The sequence below is a fragment of the Rhinolophus sinicus genome, chromosome 14, assembly GCF_057876585.1.
Source record: "Rhinolophus sinicus isolate RSI-liver-muscle chromosome 14, RSI-T2T, whole genome shotgun sequence".
Lineage (NCBI taxonomy): Eukaryota > Metazoa > Chordata > Mammalia > Chiroptera > Rhinolophidae > Rhinolophus > Rhinolophus sinicus.
The window spans coordinates 140,946,078-140,964,418 of record NC_142514.1 but is presented as its reverse complement, the minus strand read 5'-3'; the positions used below and the strand labels follow the sequence as shown (position 1 = coordinate 140,964,418).

Here is an 18,341-nt window from a genome sequence, read left to right as displayed (position 1 = left end):
AGCTAAGGACCAGGGCAGGATCAGGTACACAGCTAGGACCTGGTTAGAGGCATCTCTGTGTCCCCAGTCACCCAAGCGTAGGCTTGTTGAGTTCATTAGAGATCCACGGCAATTGGGGGGAGGGGAGGCCAGCCCAGCCCCCCAAGAACGTAGGCACCCACCACACTACCAGTCCTGGGAGGAAGGGGAGGAACCAGGCCAACCAAGAGCCAGCCCTCAGCAGGTCTGACCTATAACCCTGGACGTGCGGGGAGGGCGAGAGGGTTCGGGTGGGAGCTGTCCAGAGCCACAGCACCCTTGAAATTGACCTTGAAAGAAGCCCACCTAAGCCTCCTGAGAGAATCCTCAGTGGCATGTGGGGAACTGAGAGTAGCACCAGGTGCCCGGAGGGCAGAGATCCTCCAGAGCAGTCTGTGCGGCCCAGCAAACAGGCACCATGGGCTTCCAATGGACCCAGGCGAGAGGCTTGAGGGGAAATGGAAACTGGAAAACCCAAGGCAGGGGGAGGGAAGAGAAGGAGAGAAAAGGAAAGGGCAGGAGAAAAACAGAAAATGTGGAGAAAGTGAAAGAAGAGAGGAAATTCTGAGCAAAAAAGGAATGGGGAGGAGAACACCACAGAAAATGCGGCCCAGGGGTGACAAACAGGAATTCCTGCCTTCCCAGGCCCTCAGCAGGAGCCTCCTCCCCCACCCCCACCACAGGGCGCCTGCCAACAGCCCAGCCCAAGGCTGCCCCTTGCACCCCTTGCTCACCCTCAGATGCCTGCCAGGTCCCGAGCCTGAGGACTCCCCGCGTATGCTCAAGTGTGCTGTGTGCCTTCCCCGGCAGCCCGTGTTCAACCTGGGCTGGTCTCGCAGACAGCCTGGCTCCTATTCCCTGGGTGTGTGAGTCCAGGGCTGGCTCTGTGCACCTGCGATTTGTGTCTCTGAGTGTCTGTGATCCCCGGTCTGAGTGTGTGTTTCTATGTATAACTGTGGATCTGTCCAGTAGTAATGAGTTAGTGAGTGAGTCTATGTGTGTATCTGCTTCCAGCTCTGGGCTTCCTGCTCTCCCCCACCCCCTGCAGCCCTGGCCAACACACACTTCCTGAAAACACTGACTGAGAAACACAGAAAAGTCACCCAGAATCCCCTGGGGCACACTTCCTCCCCGCCCCCAAGCCACCACCACCCCCGCCCCCACCACCACTCCCAGCTGGAATGGGAAAAGCCGCCCCAGTGCCATCTTGCAGGGACTTACAAAGTGGACGCCCAGGAAAGCCCTGGCCCTGGCTAGGAAAGAGGAAGTCCAAGAAGCAGAGAAAAAGGCTCTTTAAAGGGAGCAAGTTCTGCCCTGGCAACAAGTGATCAGCCTTCAGGAAGACCAAGGATTGGCTGGGCTGCAGGGCAGTCAAGGGCACAGGTAGGAAGCCTTGCAATGTGACTCCAGCTGGCAGCTGCCTCCTCTTGGCAAATACTCCACCTTACTGTGGTATCTCCAGGCATCCAAGTATCAGAGGAGGAAACTGAGGCCCAGATCTCCAGGAGAGGCTCTGTGGAGTGACCCTGGAACGCTAGGTCAGAAATGACCCCTCTGCCACTCTGAAGGAAGCAGGCTCAGAAGGTTCACACCTATGAGCCCTGGATGGGTAGACTGGGCCCAGGCCAGAAGCAGGGTCTGAACATCAGCTTCCCTCTGCTGGGCTATGTGACCCTGAGCAAATTTCTCAGCATCTCTGAACTTGCCAGCAAGTTCCCTATCACAGGCTTCAATAAGGGTGGGGGTGCAGACCCTTTGGAGGTGAAGTGGGGTTCTCCCAGGCCAGACAGAATGGTGAACCTAGTTCTGAGCGTCACAAATTAGCTGGGGGAGGGAGGAAGGGGCCCCATTCTGCTGTTTTTTTGCCTGTCTCCACTGAAGGCCTCTCCCTTTCCAAGATGTCTGGGGTGACAGGTTGGGTGTTGGGAAGGATTCTGGGGTGGTGAGCTCAGGACCCTTTAACCCTATTGTTCAGTGTCCAGTGGGCACTGAGGGTACTCACTGCTGCTGAGTCAGCATGGGCAGCACATGTGCTCAGTACCTGCAGTACAGAAGCTTACGCAGGCTTCATCTCTTCACTCACACATCAGATACTTTCTCAGTGCCGAGTGGGCACCTGGCACTGTCCCAGATGGTGGGGATTCAGCAGTAAAGAAAATCAACAAGGCTCTCGGCCCTAATGGAGCTGACATTCCAGTGGACATTTCTTGGCATCACCTGCACACACATGTACACACACTGGCTCACACCTGACAGTACAAAAATACCACACAAGCTAATTCACCTCCCACAGCACGTACACTCGAAAATGGATTCGTACTGTTGGGAGTCCCCAGCACACCAGCAGACCTGCACACATGTATGTGCACAGGGCCCTGGTGAACTCGCGCACACACCACAGCAAGCCACCACTGAAATGGCATAGATCCCCACACACGTTTACATGGTAGGATCACACATCGCCTCCCTTAGAACCTGTGCAGATGTGTAAATAGACACGACTACCCCGACAGCTTGCACAAACATGCACCCCTATAGATGCACACACACAAACTGGCCAGGCATGCCCCCACATGAAGTCACTACCTCAATAATACACACATGCACACACAACAGATAATCCCACATGCCAAAAGGAAGCCTGGTGATGGGCTGGAGTCATGCAGAAATGCTCACTCGGCCACCACATGATCTGGTGTAAGAGATCCTAAGATCGAGAGAATGAGATCCCTGTCACCAGAGGATGCAAGAACAGGAAGGCCATATCAGGAAATGGGGACTCCTGCAACGGGGGCTGTAGCAGGCCGGGTTGGGCAGTCTCCCATCGAGCACCATGAGCCTGGGGGTCACAGGGAGGGGCTGTGAGGGGATGGGGTAGCCAGTCAGGCTCCAACCTGGCCCCCACCCTGCCCAGCCTTCACCTGGTGCACATACAGGCACATGAGGCTCCATCTGCTGTGAGTTTTTCTACTACTGGGATTTACAGACTTTGTAGGCCCTGGAAGCCCAGGGCGCTAGGACTCCGGGTGCCCACAATTCCAAAGGGCAAAAGCCCCAGGACACAGGAGACCAGGGTTGGTGGCTCGCCTCCCACCACATTCTGCCCTAAGGAATAATCCCAAGTTGAGGGAATAACTGTCTGCACATTATCTCCGAATGGAATGAATTATGGGTCCTCTAGCTACAAGGGGCCAGCTTCCTAACCATGGGAGCTTGGACTCTCCCAGAGGTTGGTTAAGTGGCTCAGTTTAGACAGAGGCTCTGAGAGTGGGGGCTGGTACCCTGGGGCATGGATAGGAACTTTGTTCTACCCAGCAAGTCTCCTGAACTAATTGGCAGTACAAGAATGGCACCTGATGGGGAAACAGGCCCAGAGGGGCAGCTCCTAATTGGAGTCACACAGCTAGCTGGGCCTGCCTCAGGTGTCTTGCCTCCGAAGCAGGAATGTAGACCCACTGCCCCACTGGCGGTTTTGCTTCCTCAGCCCTTGTGAGCTCCCTATGAACAGGGCCCTACCTCGTGCCCTTGTTTACCTATCCCCAGCCGAGAGAGAGAGAGAGAGAGAGAGAGAGAGAGAGAGAGAGAGAGAGAGAGAGAGAGAGAGAGAGAGAGAAGCACTCCATCCTGAAGATGGAGTTAAAGGAAATAGAAATTACTCCTGCATTCAGGAGAATGACCACTAGAGGGCAAAATGGCACCAGGAAACGCCAATCTAGGCTGCAAGCCAGGCTCCTGGGCCACCCCTAGTACTGTCCCTAGCTGTGTGAACCCAGGAAAGGCACAAACCCTTTTTGTGCTTCCACCAATCAGACCTCAAAACACCACAGCCCTGGCTTGCTTCAAGGCACCTTGCTTAATGCCCCTCTTTGGGTGGGGAAAACCTGGATGCCGCTGTGGCTTCTTCCCATTCCCTCTCCACTCACACCGAGGCTGCCCCCAAGTCCTGTTCTAGAAACAACATATCGTCCCAGTCTGCTTACTTCTCTCACACAGCCTGAGTGGGGGGCCTCTCACCAGGCCCTATGCCCTCTCACTGGTCTCCTAGACTCCTTCCCCATCAACCTCACCAGCAGCCAAAGTCATCCTTCTAACACTCAGCTTTCATCAGCTCATCGGCTTGAAATCTTCCTGGCTGCTCCCCTCGCTTTCACAGAATATCCCAGCAGCACCATCCACAAGCTCCCCCTCCCTCACCCTGTCTGCCCACAGTGACCCAGAAGGTGCTTCCCACCTCTGAGCTTTGCACATGCTGTTCCCTCCATTGAAGTACCTTTCTTACTCCAGTGCCAAAGGCCACCAACTCCCCCTCCACGCTCTAGGATCCTCTGCCCATGTCCCTCCCACCCTGGACAGCATCCACGCACCTCACCAGCAGACGGGGGTGCCCAGTGCGAGGGGGCACGGGTGGAACACTTAGCTCTGCCAAATGCCGCTTGGCAGGCAGTGGGGGCAGCACAGGGTCTGGGGCAGCCGTGGACTGGGGGGAGAAGCAGACAGGTGGAGCGCAGCTCCTCCGGGGCGGGATGGGTGGGGCAGTGGGCAGCCCCTCATTCTCTCCAGCTGTGGGCAGCGGCTCCGGTGGAGTGGTAGACGCAGGTGGTGAGCGGAAGACGTGACGCTTCATGGGCACAGGCCTTGGAGTGGGGCGGGGGGCGGGGGCCGGGGGTGCATGGGCACGGAGCAGTCCAGCCAGGATGCGGCGGCGGTGGCCAGGGAGTAGCACGCCCATGTCCACCAGGCGGGCATCGCTGAGGCCTTGGCACTCCGTGGCCCGCACCAGTCCGTGCTGCTCGAAGAGCCCAGTGTACTGCTCCAGGTGCAGAGCCTGCAGCCACTCGGCCACTGACAGTGCTCCATCCCCGGCCTCCGCCATGGCTCCTGCCAGCAGGGCTCTGTCCAGACCTGGAATAACAGATGGGCATGGATCAGAGGCATGGATGCCCAGGCATGGTTCCCCGATCAACACCCTTCTGTGGCTCTCCCATGCCACGGAGTCAAGTTCTGTCCTTAAGCTTTCTCCCTTGTGCGCCATGTGCCAGGCAAGGCCAGGTACTGCCAGGTCTCTGAACACACAGGCTTTTCCCTCTGCCTGAAACCAGCCACCCCCACCCCCTACCCTACCTCTGTGGCCACCTAGCATCCAGCTCACGTTACCTCTAGGGGACCCTCCAGGACCTCCAGAGTTGGTACTACCACTCACCCCATCCACAGCCTCGGCCACGGCTGCAAGGCTGGCCAGTGATTATGTCTGGCATACACTCTACTGCCCTGTTTAAGACCCAGGCAAGGGCTCAGTTCCTTCTGAGGCACTAGTTCCCAGCTGAGGGCCAGGCCCAGGGCCTTAGTGAGTATGGGTGGAATTGAAGGGTACCACTGTTAGGGCCCCAGCAGGCCCAGTCTAGGGGCGGAACCTCACCCCATCTCCATGCCCATGGAGGAAATGGAATGCTCCAGGCGGGGAGTCAACCCAACATCACACAGCCTCTGGGGTTCGGGTCCTGTGAGTGAGTAACCTCTCCCACTACCAAGGGGGGAAAGGAGTAATGTATAGGAAAGGCCATTCATTCATTTGTTCGTTCGAAATAGCCTTGCATTGGCCAATGGGGCCTCAGGTCCCATCCCTGCACTCAAGAGCTCCTGGCCTGGCAAAAGTCCAGAAACAGATGATGCAAAGAAAAGGTGGTTAACAGATCAAAAGGGAAAAGTCATCTGATCATCTCCACAGATACTAAAGAGGCATATGATAAAACTCAATATCCAGTGTACTTAAACAAATAAAAATCTTACTAAAATAGAAATAGACTGATCCTTCCTTAAACCAAAAACTTGTTTAATAGAAAAACTTCCATTAAAGTCAGGAATGAAACAAGGATATCCATTTCACTATTATTACTATTATTATTATTATTATTATTTAGTATTCACATTGCTCTGAAAGTTCTAAAGAACAAAAACAAACAAGAGGAATAAAAATTGGGAAAGGAGATAAACGATCTATTATTAATAGTTACCAATAACATGAATTTTGAGTTGGAAAATCCAAGAAGCTCAACTGAGAAACTATTACAAACAGTAAAAGAATTTAGTAAGATAGTTGGGTTCAAAATATATAACACAGAAATCAATACTTATAAGCAATAACCAGGTAGAAACCAAGATGAAAGACCCCATTTAAAATCACAAAATATGAAACACCAAGAATAAACTTAATAAGAAATAGGCAAGCTCTACAGAAGAAAATTTTGGAGTGTTACAGAGAGGCAAAAAGAAGACCTGGACAAATGGAAAGACACAGTACGCTCTTGGATAGAAGAAAGCATAAAGATAATTCTCTCTAATTTATAAATATGCACAATCCTATTAAATACAAACACAGAATTTTTTTTTTCAGCTATACACGTTGATTTGAAAGTTCATGTGGAAAAATAAATAAGCAGGAAGCTCCGGGAAAATTCTGGAAGCAGGGGGTGAGAGAAAGGAAGGGTAAAGAGTGAGAATCAGTCTCACCACATATTAAACCATATAAAGCCATGGTAACTAAAACAGTACAGCTGGCCCTCCGTATTTTGATCCACAGTTACGAGTCCACAGAGACAGAGGGCAAACTGTATGTATTGATGTTTGCCATTTTAAATAAGAGACTTGAGCATCCACAGATATTGGTATCTGCGGGGGGTTCTGGATCTCATCCCTCATGGTTACCGAGGGATGACTGTACATGCTACCAGCACTTGACCAGACAGATCAATGAAACAAAACAGAAAATTCAAACATAGACCCAAACACATATAAGAATTTTGTGTAAACAAAAGGAACTTAAACTAGATGGATTATTAAGTTGTTGGGACACCTGGGGAGTAGTCTAGAAACAAACTAGGTTGGACCTTTACCTCAGAGCTTACAACAGGATAAATAACAGATGGATCAAAGAGTTCAGTATAAAAAAAATAGAACCACAAAAGGATTGTTAAAATCATCTCAGAAAGCAAAAGTCTTTTGGAAATGATACAGACCTAGAAGGATAAAGAAAGAACTGAAATATTCAACTATATAAAAATCAAACGTTCCTGCATGAGAAAAGACACCATAAGCAAAAGACAAGCGCTAAATGACAAACTAGGAGACATCTGCCACTCATCCCCAACATAGAGCTAATGTTCCTAAAGACTGAAAAGGACCTAAAATTCAGAAATAGATTAATAATCCAACAGAAAAATGGGCAAAGGAAATGAAGAGACAAATCCACAGAAAGGAAATAGAAACGGTTCTTAAACACCCGAAAAGGGAACTAAACCTCCCCACACTAAGTGGTGCCAGGGTGAGGCATTCCCCCCCCCCCACCCAGCAGGTGAGACTGCCTTTAGGAAGGGCAAGGCCACAAAAGCTATGAAACCCCCAAGTGCTTCTGCCCTTTGATCCAGCCACCCTTAGACACTTATCCTGCAGTCTTACTGGCACGTATCCAAAATGACATATCTATACAGTTATGGCTATAGCGCTGTGTATAATAACAAAAGATTGGAAATATAGTGTAGTCATATAGAATACCCAGCAGCTGTACAAAATGAGGAAACTCATTACATATTGATATGAGGCCTCCAAGATACGTTGTTAAGGGACTAAAGAAAGGTGCAGAACCGAATAGATATCATTCTGCCTTTAATGTGAAAAGAACGAACAAAGGGAGATGATAGAGCAGTATGAGTACCGGTAAATGCATCAAGTATCTCTGAAAAGACACATAGGCGACAAGGTGACGCTGGCGGCCTCTGAGGAGAAAAAATTAGAGCTGGTCATGTATGTGGGGTTCCATATGTATGTACTAAATTTGTTTATTTTCTCTTGCTAAAAAAAAAAGAAAGAAAGAAAAAGAAAAATGAGGGCCGAGAGCACAAGAGGGAGCAGATGCGAAACCAGACTTCCTCAGGCCCGAAGCTTCCACAGCACGGACGCCCTCTTTAAGAAAAAGCACACAATATTTTACTTATCATGTCACAATACAAATATTGAACCATTATGTTGTACACCTGAAACTAACATAATGTTATACGTCAATTATATCAAAATATATGTCAATTATATCTCAATTAAAATTTTCTTCATAAAAAAAGAATATCCTATTTTTGTAAAAATTTACAAAAACACATGACCATGGGCACACACTGCCTGGACCCCTCCCTGTGCCCTGAAAGGAGCCTTAAGATCAAGTTCCATCAGTTTCCTGGAAACCCACATCTGGCCGGTGGGGACACTTTTCACTCCACATCTGTTCTATCACCTAAATTTTGAACTATGAGAATATTTTTTTCAAGGTTCCTGAGGGACCCAAAGGAAGACACAAACCGAAATACATTAGATATCTTAGATAAGCTGGCTCTCGACATTATAAAGTCATCAGTTCTTCCAGAGTGAAGCTATAATTAGCACAATCCCAACTAAAATTATCCACTGGCAGAGTCTATTGTTCATATAAAATGATATTAAAGATTTATGAAGTGGAAAAGCAAGGTGCAGAATAGTGTTTTGTGATGTAGACATCTGGGTTAAAGAAAAAGAAAACGTGTATGAGCAGATGTTCAGTATCACTAGCTATCAGGGAAATGCAAATCAAAACCACAATGAGATCAGAATGGCAATTACTAAAAAGATAAGAGATAAGCATTAAGAGAGGTTGGGGACAAAAGGTGTGAAAAACAGTATGGAGGCTGCTCAAAAAACTAAGAATAGAATTACCATATGATCCTTTTCTGGGTATTTACCCCCCAAAAATATGAAAACACTTATCCGTAAAGATATATGTACCCTGCTGTTCATTACAGTGTGTTTACAATGGCCAAGACATGGAAATGACTTAAACGGCCATCAACGATGAATAGATAAAGAAGACACACAATGGAATACTACTCAGCCATAAAAAAACCATGAAATATTGCCATTTGCAACAACATGGATGGATCTTGAGAGTATTATGCTAAGTGCAGTAAGTCAGACAAAAAAAAGGACAAATAATCATACAATTTCACTCATACGTGGAATATAAAAGTAAACAAACTAACAAAACAAACAAAACTCAAGGAAACAGACAGCAGAATGGTTATCACCAGAGGGGAAAAGGGGTGGGGGGAGAGCGAAGTGGGTACAGAGGGTCGAATAAACGCAAATGGTGAAGGAAAGCAGCTAGACTTTAGGTGGCAAGCATGCAATAGAGTCAAAATATAATGTTGTACATCTGAAATTTATATAGTATTACTAACCAATGTTACCTCGATAAATTTAATTTAAAAAGAAAACATGCATATACATATAGCACACATATACAGAGAATACCTATGATGGATTTATAAGAAACTGCCTTTAGGGAGGAAAACTGGCAGCTAGGAGGACAAGAAAGGAAAGGTTACCTTTCACTATACCCTCTGTATCTTTTTAATTTTGTACCATTCTCAAAAATATAAATACAGTTTAAAAGATAACGTGATCATCTAAGAATGAGAAAGAGATGGTAAATGACCAGGCACAGAAGACAATCAAGTAAGCAGATACACCCACCCCACCCCCCCCCCCCCCACACACACACTTCAACCCACTGGTCCCTGCCAGGTCCTACCCATCTAAGTTCCCCTGGGAGGCTCTTTGCATGGTCTCTGGGCTTTACCCTCTCTCTGCCTCTCAATCTCAGTTTTCAAAATAGAAAATGGGACCTCAGGTCTCACCTCCATGAAGGCTCCTGCCCCCACCACAATGTTGGGACTTAGCCTGCCACACCCAGCCTCTCCCCCTTCCCAGCTTCTTACTCACCTGCTGGGCTGCCCAGGATGCCGGTCCTCCCAGAGGCAGCCGCTACTCTGAACAGCTCCTCATCTTGGCCTGAGGTGGAAGCTGCAAGGACAGGAGTGGAGGAGAAAGTCCATGAGACAAGGCCACTTGGAATGGAGGGATGCTAAGAGGAGGAGGAAGGAGGAGAGATGGAAAAGAGGATGGAGGGAAGAAGGATGGGAAAAAGGAGAAAGGGAAGAAAGCAAGAGATGGGGAAAATGGTAGAGGAAGAGAAGGAAGAGGAGGGAAGGGTTCAGGGATCCGAATGGAAGCCAGAGCCTTCCAGTGGGGGTGAGGTGGCAGACAGACAGGCCTGCCCAGAGGTAGAGGTCACACAGGTGTTAAAGGGGAGTCGGGACTCCTCATTCTCTGACCCTCTCCCAGGACCAATGGCTGGGACGTATAGGGAGCAGGCTGTGGTACAGACTATTGTCCTGACCAGGAGGCTGGACTGTCCCCAGGGAAGACATGGAGGATGGGCAGAGGCAGCTCCATGACTGAGGCAGTGCCCCCCACAACACAGAGTCTGTCAGAGAGAGGTGGGGACCCTGGAGAGACCCAGGGAAACAGGACCCTCTCTAAGCCTGGGAGCCATGGGGTGGGATGAGGGCAGGGGCAGGGGCACGAGACCCCAGACACCTGCTCCTAAACATGGCTGGGGGCAAAAAGAGGTGTTTCCAGCCAGGAGAAGAAAGAACCAGCCAACCCTGTGGACAGACCACGGGCAAGGTTGGATGGCCCGGGCATCCCTGAGGGGAGGGATGGCTCAAACTCTGATTTGGGGGTTGGGGGTGCAACGGGCAGATCCTGGGCAGAGCCAGAGCCACCTTTCCTGACACTAGGGCAGGGTCAACGGCAAACGGCTGAACTCTGCATGATGGCATTAGGGATTTTCGTGAACATTTTCAATTTACTAGTTAGGTATTTATCTCAAGTAGATTCCACAATTATTTCTTAGCATGGGGCTAAAATGTTTCAAAAGTGAATTATGTTAAAAATAAATTTTACGTAATTAGTACTTCAGAAAGAGTTGGCAAAAAATGGCAGTGCTAGACAAATGACGATTTTAAAAAAAGAGTAACAGACAACAGAAATAGTCCTTACAATATGCCAGGTACCTAAGCTCTTTTTATTAACTTACTTAATCCTTACAGCCACTCTATGAGGTACATACCTCGTACTTTAAGATGAAGAAGCTGAGGCACAGAGAGTTAAAATAAGTTGCCCAAAGTCACACAGCTAGGAAGGGGCAGCTTGAATATCGTATAGACTTGTTTTGTCCAATACAGTAACCACTAGTAGCCACATATGGCTAATGGACACTCAAGATGTGGGAACAACATGAAGTGTGAGGTATAAAAGTACACACTGGATTTTGAAGACTTAGTACAAAAAACAAGAATATAAAATATCCCCATTTTTTCTGTTTATTACATAATGGAATTATAACATTTCGGATATGTGGGTAACATTATTAAAATTAATTTCATCTGTTTTTTGTGCATGTGTACTAGAACATTTTAAATTCGCACTTGTGGCATGCATTGTATTTCTATCAGACAGTGCAGTTCTAGACTCTTAAAACCACTCTGCTCACTGACTCTCAAAAGTGACAATGAACACGGAGCCCGTGCTACAGGCTGAGCCCTGTTCTAAAGGTTCAACATGAATTGACTGATGATGACCCCACCCTGTGGGAATGACCAGGGCTGGAACACAGGAAACCACTTCTGTCCCTGCAAAGGGCCCAGTTCTATCCTGGGCCTCTCTCAAGTTCCCAATCCTGCACTAAAGGCTTTAGGCCAAGGTCAGACTTGGGGATTCTGCACTGGAAACCCTCGAGGACAGCCCCATTCAAGGCACTGGAAGCACGAGCCGGACCTTAGACCTGGACCTGCTAGAGGGGGTCAGATACCACCCAGCCAGCGAAAACAGCCCACATGGCCCTCCTCAGGCCCATGGTCAGGGAAAGCTTCTTGGAGGTGGCAGCTCCTTGAAAAAAGAAGTTTAGAGTAGTGCCCTGCTGAGCTATTCTAGAGTCTGAGGAAAAGAAATAATTGGTAATATTAAACTTCTTTATTTAAAATTTGGATGTTTTATTTACCTTGGACTTTTTATTAATATTGATTTTTTAAAATTATTATTTATCTTGATTACTGAGCTTTTTGCAGCCCCAGCCCCATATTTTGTGCCTGAGGCAAGTGTCTCACTTGCACCACTGTAATCCTGATCCCCAGTATGGAGGTTTTTATTTTTTTTTTCCAACTGTTTATTTTCTTAGTATGCATGTATTCTTGTATTGTTTTAGTCACTCTTCTATTGATATAGTTTAGGATTTTTGCCCAAAGAGTTAGTACATCTAAAATTTGGTTAGCAGTATGGAGGTTTAAGCCCTTCAGCTTCTATGACACATCAGTGAGTCTCTCTATCCCCAGGGAAGCAGGGACTGGGCAGAGGGCAGTGTCATCCCGTTGTGATAGCATTGCCACAGGGTTCTCCTCCTCCCCCACCCAAAGGACCCAGCTCAGGCTGCAACACCGCACCAGCCCACCCTGCCTCTGCTTCTCCCCTGCCTCCCTCCAGCACCTCTCTGCTGTGCCGACCCCAGTCCCAACCCTGCTCGGAGCCCTTCTGTGGTTCCCAGCGCCCTCAAGTCCAGCTGCTCCGCCTGTCATTTGACCTGCTCCAGCCCTACGTTTACAGATGAAGAAACAAACACCCACAGGGAGGAAGTGACTTGCTCAAGTTGCCCGTAACATACCCCAAGCCCCAGCCAGGCTGGGCTGGCCCACAACTCCCTCCATTTCACTTTTTTTGCACCAAGCACCAGTTTGGCACATGGGAGCCCCCGAAATTGCTGACAATGAGTAAATGAACCACATCCTCCTACCTTCAGGTACTGATTCCAGAACACCTTCTCCAGAGAGTCCTCCCTGACTGCCCCCTTCGGCTTAAGCCATGCAGCTCAGCACTGCTTCTGCTCTGTCTCTGGTTGCTTCATTCGTGGGGGTCCATCTCCACCCAACCTCCAACCTAGCCTGGGGTATCATGTGAGTCCACATCCCTTCTTGCCCCCCCACCCCGCCCTCTACAGTAGAGCTCCGGACCGGCTGGATTCATAAGGGCACGCAGTCTCAGTACAAAGGTAAGTGAGAGTCAGCTAGCATCTCGAATCCTTGCCAGCCAGTTCTTTTTCGGTTCTGGCCTGAGTCCCTCTTGCTGGAGTCAAAGCTTTCCCCCTTCTGTGGTCTAAGGACCCCCGAGGGCAGAGTTTCAAACACTTTCTCTGTCCCTGCCCAGCATCTCCCTCGTGCCATCCCTGCCCACTCCTGACGAGGACACCACTTCTGACAGTGCAGGGGACGGTGGCCCACGGCCTCCTCGGGGACAGGCACACTACAGTTTCTAGCGCTGACTGTGTGCCCAGCCCGTTCCAGGACTCCACCTTCATCTTAGGTTCCTCATCACAATCCCAAGACCTGACATCTTAACCGCACTTCACAGAGGCTGTGTGAGGTGGAAACTTGCCCAGGTCACCTGCGACAGGACCTTCAGCGGCTGTGGCTGCTTCTGTGTGGTGGAGTCGGCCAGGCTTCCAGGGAGCTCTCCTGAGCTGGGCCTTCCTGCCCTTCCAGGCAAAGGGAACTGAGTGTGCAAGGCCCAGGGGTGGGCTCGGACCAGGCAGATGCAGAGACAGATTTCAGTGGGGCAGTAACGGGAAAGGACAGTAGTGACACCAGGAGAGATTCGGGGACCCTCCCTGGGTGCCGCAGAGCCTGCTGACTGAGTGGGTGTGAGCGTCCATTGCATTCTGATTTGCATGAATGAGTCAGGCCTGTGGCAGCACAGCCTCAAACATCCTAACTCCTTGCACACTCAGCGCCCAAGTCCCCGCAGCCCAGATCCTTCCCCAGCTGCACCCTCAGATTCCCCTCTACACACAGCTGTGCTTTTGGTTCAAGGGAAGGCCCAGCAGTGCAGGGAGCGGAAGGCCCAGGGGTCCAGACCTGAGGCCTGAGCTTGTCCACCCCTCCTCCTCTCCTGCACGACCCCTCCACCCCAGCATCCAGACCTCAGGAAACCCCTCAGAGCTCCCCAAACAGAAATAAAAAACCCCACACCTCCAGCTTTGACCACTTCTGGTCTGCAAACCCCACCCCACCCATACCACAAACGCACACCTCATACTACCCCCAGGACACACACCTCCCACCCCAGCCAGGAGCCTCATAGCAAGCTGCCCCACCACACACAGCCTTCAGTCCTTGTACTCCCTACCAACTCAACTGTGTACAACCAGCCCAGAGCCCATGATGCCCAATACCTCCCCTACACCCTATCCCATGCCCTCCCCTCAGCCCAGTCACCAGGGAATACCTATGGGCAGGGCCACCCTCGGTCTGCAGAGCGTTCTCAGGACTGCTAATGCAGGCAAGAGGCCTTGGAGACACTTCCCTTAGATATGAGGAACTAGGTGGGGGCTGGGCTCCCAGCCCGGAGGGTGCAGAAGCGGCTCCCTCCAACCCCGCCAGGCAAGGCAACAGGTTCGGCCCTCGGGTGGACAGCTGACTGAGCCCTGGGTCAAGAAGCCTATTTTCTGTCTCTCAGGGACAGTGTGTAGTGACCACTGCATACTGGCCCCAAGGAGGCACACTTGGGTCCCCTGCCCTAGCCCAGCCCTGAATCTCTACCCTGTTACTCACCCTGGCACCAAATTTCAGCCTCATCCCATCTGTGGTGTGGCCTGCCCTCTGGGGTCCCAGGAGTGACAGGAGCTGTCAAGGAGCAGCCCTCAAGGACTGCGTGGGGGGCCTCCAGGCCTGGGTGCATACAGAACCGCCTCTGTCACCTAGGGGGGAGCTGGGGACCACTGGCAAGTCCCCAGGCGCCAGGCCAGAGCCCCCTGCCTGCAGAACGGGTAGCAAGTCCGGGTTCCAGTCCCGGCTCCACCACTTCTTGCCGGAGCCCTGGGCAAGTCATGCCACATCCTGAGGCTCAGTTTCACCCCACAAAGAAGTGCTGTTATCCAGAGGACTGTGACACGTCAGCATGTGTGTACTAGAGGCCACACAGGTCATCGGCTCACTCCTCTGCTGTTAAGATGGACATTTCCTGTTCCTAGTCCCAAGGCGTCAGCCAGTCCAGGCAAGAAGGGCCCTTGCTGCTGGTCTCTTAGCCTGGCTCTAGTCTGGACCCCCTGGGGTTCTCAGTTACCTCAGGAACCAATGACTACCACACCCTTCTTCCAGCCACGTCCCCCTGCCAGGCTCCAGGCTGGATACCCCACTGCCCCCTGGACCCCTTCCTGGGTGGCCCTGGGTACCACACACTCCCCATCCTGCAGTGATTTCACCAGCTCCCCTCCTCTGGGAAAGCAGGGCTACCTCCAACCTAGACAGGGTCTTTGAGCAAATCAGAAAAATGCCTCTTCCCTCAGTAGCCCCACAGCAGGGCTTGTAGCGCAGCAAAGAGGAAAGACTGGACTCTCCCCCTCCCTTCACCTACCAGGTACCCATAGGCGGTACACAATATGCCTATCCACGTACAGCGAACCTAAGGACAGGCAAGGTATTTTAACAACCTCTTTGGGGCAGTAAACCCAGTTTTACTAATGACCAAGAGACATCAAAGACTAAGCGACTGTGGACACCCCAATTTAAGACCTCAGTTTAAGGCCTGGCCTTAATCCCAACCCAATCTTAAAATACTATCACTTATTTTCTATAACCTTCATGTCTATACTGTTTCAAGTTTTTACAGTTGTGTATCACTTTTATAATTAGGAGGAAAATGATAAAAGTATTTTAAGACTATTAGAATTGAGTTTGTTCCAGCTTGTTTCCCAAAACCATCATTATAAAGGAGCTTTTTTATTTTAAAGATAACGGATAGACGACTAACAGAACTACCATAAACGAAACTGCTGATTTCCTAGGCTACCTGGACTAGAGAATAAGAAACAGACGCAAAGCTCACTCTCTCCCCCCACCAATTTATCCCCTCCAGGGTGGAAGACATAGCTTATCAAATAAGGTCACCTCACTGGGGACTGGAGGCCAGCAGCAGAGTGCAGCCCACGGACTTTCAAATGGGAAATGGACTGAGGCCCATCAGTAAACATGCGACTCCAGGGGTCTCTGTGGTTTGCCCTCTAGACAGTGTCTGACCCCACCCTAGCCCTGACCCTCACCCACATTCCCCACACCTTATGCAGGGGCTCCTCATGCCCAAGCCTCACCCAGGAAAGGGTCAGATGGGGAGTAAGATGTGAAGATGAGTGCGAATGCCTGACTGCCTCACTTGCAAATAAAGGAAGTTGAAAGTTAAATGGTTTGGTTTTTAAGCCTTGTCAAAAAGTCTATGACACACGAATCCCCCTCAGCCCTACCAAGTGACACCCCCACCCACGAATGGATCCCTCTGGACCCCCCCCCACCTATGAATGGATCCCTCTGGACCATTCCCTCCCCGTCCCCGTACCTGTCTCATTACCACGTTTTTGACACACATCGCCTCCTCTGCATCCCCACTGCCCCCTCCACCCTAGGCCTCCCCAGCCAGCCCGGACCCCTGGGCCTTTCTCCCTGCCTCCTGCCCTTTCCCCGCCTGCAGCCAGGGTATAACCCACCACAAGGCAGAGCTCCTAACCCAAACCCGAACCCCGCAGCCCCGACCCACATCCATCTTCCCTACTCCCCCAATCCTTCACTTTTCTGGCCTCGTTCAGGCCCCCCCCACCTCAAAGGTGACCCGGCCAGCCCCATAGCACCTGTGGAGACCTGGGGCACTCCCACCAGGGGTACCCTAGGCTCTGCCTGGCTCCCTGCCCTTCAGTCCAGGCATACCCGACTGGGCTGGGGACTTCACGCAGGGCAGGGAGCACCTCCCCGGACCAAAGATGCCGGCCCAGGGGAAGGCCTGAGGTGCTCCAGGGTGACTCCGGGAGATCCTCCTCTGTGACCACTGGCCCCACTGAGGATGTGGGGGGGGGACTCTTAACACTGTAAATAAGGCAGAAACAGGAAGAAACAGGACCAACCACAAGGGGGGTGGGAGTGCACAGGCTGACACAGACTCACAGGCAACAGGAGTGGACATAACCAGAGTCACCCTCACCACACACCAGAGCTGAGGGCCGGCCCTGGACCTGAGGGGGGAGGGGAAGGGAAGGCTGTGGGACTCCATCCTCTCTGAGCTGACAGGGAACCTGACATGCCTGCCCACCGAGGAGGAGAGACTCGGCGGACAACTCTACACCCCAGAACTACCAGCCCAGGAGAACAGAGACCTGACTCTGCCCTCTCCTTACGTGGCCCCTGGAATGGAGAAGCCAGATCAGCGGCCCCGTGCTGCTGGCATCTGAAAGGGGAAGCAGCCTGTGTCACTGGGGTGGTAACCAGATGGGTGGGGCAGGGGCTAGAAAGGACAAAGGGAGATGGGGGACCAGCCCCATGGGCTCTGGCCTCCAATTGGGTGTGTGACCTCAGCCTCCTCCACTATGTAATCAGACAACAGACAGGAAAGATTCCTGACTCGTCCTCTCCTCGCCAACTCACAGGGAACGTTCTAACCCACTTATCTGATACAATCATTCTGCTAAAAACAACAAAAGGTCGTGGTTATGGAGTACTTACCATTTACCAAGCATTGTGCTAAACATGTTACATGGACAATCTAGAAAGTGGATGGCTTTAGCCCACTTTACAGATGAGGAAGAAACTAAGCCTCAGAGAGGTTGAGTAATTTGCCCAGGATCACAGAGGAGCCAGAATCTGGACCAAGGGCTGCCTGGGCCCCTCCTTCCACTCCATCTCCTCAGAGGGGACAGTGTGGAGACAAGCAGGGGGCAGGGAGGTGAGGCAGGAGAGGAAGAATGAGCGCGGGCTGAGAAGGGCCTTCAAGGCCGTGCTAAGACACTCGCACTTACTGTCCAGACAACAGGAAGCCGTGAAGGGCGGGCAGCAGATGCTTCGGGGACCGAGCACAGGGCGGCAGGAAGGTAGGCAGGCAGACACAAGTTCCTACTGCTGGGAGACGTGGGAATTCACGTAACTTCTCTGAGTCTCAGTTTCATCATCCGTACAATGGGGATTGTGACAGGTCCACCTTGTGCAGGCTTGTGAGGAATAAACGTATGCCTTCAAAACAGATCTCCAATCTGTGACTTCCCACCTCCCTAGAGGAAAAGCCAAAGCCAGCACAAGGCTCATCAGGCCTGTGTGTTGCCCCCTCTCGCCTCCTTACTCCTTACTGTTATTCCAACCCCTCTCCATGTGCTCCACCTCAGGGCTGGGCACTGGAGCTCCCTCTACCTGGAAGACAATTCCAGGCATCTATCTACATGCTTCACTCCTGTGCTTTCCCAGCACCTGCTCAAACTCAAGGCCTTCCTTCCCTGACCACTCTACCTAAAAAAAGTACCCCTATCAGTCCTTATTTCCTGACCCTGTGTCATTTTCTAGCATCCCACTTATCACTATTAGACACTGTGTTATACATTTATTGTT

At 50.9% G+C, this 18,341-nt stretch overlaps 1 protein-coding gene across 7 annotated transcripts in view; it reads right to left on the bottom strand.

Moving 5' to 3' along the window:
• ARAP1 (ArfGAP with RhoGAP domain, ankyrin repeat and PH domain 1) overlaps positions 1 to 18,341 on the bottom strand; it is a 59,890-nt gene that overhangs the window by 33,946 nt on the left and 7,603 nt on the right. For 2 of the 7 annotated variants that reach the window (XM_019744346.3, XM_088791586.1), the window contains 2 exons: positions 9,817 to 9,897; positions 4,383 to 4,920 (listed from right to left, as the gene is read on the bottom strand). In XM_019744346.3, the coding sequence (XP_019599905.3) occupies positions 4,383 to 4,920; positions 9,817 to 9,897 (619 nt within the window). Of the gene's footprint in view, positions 1 to 752; positions 1,078 to 1,239; positions 1,309 to 4,382; positions 4,921 to 9,816; positions 9,898 to 14,211; positions 14,250 to 17,761; positions 17,875 to 18,341 lie in introns of those variants that run through there. The other 5 variants (XM_074335820.2, XM_074335819.2, XM_019744350.3 and 2 more) reach the window with 5 other exon arrangements.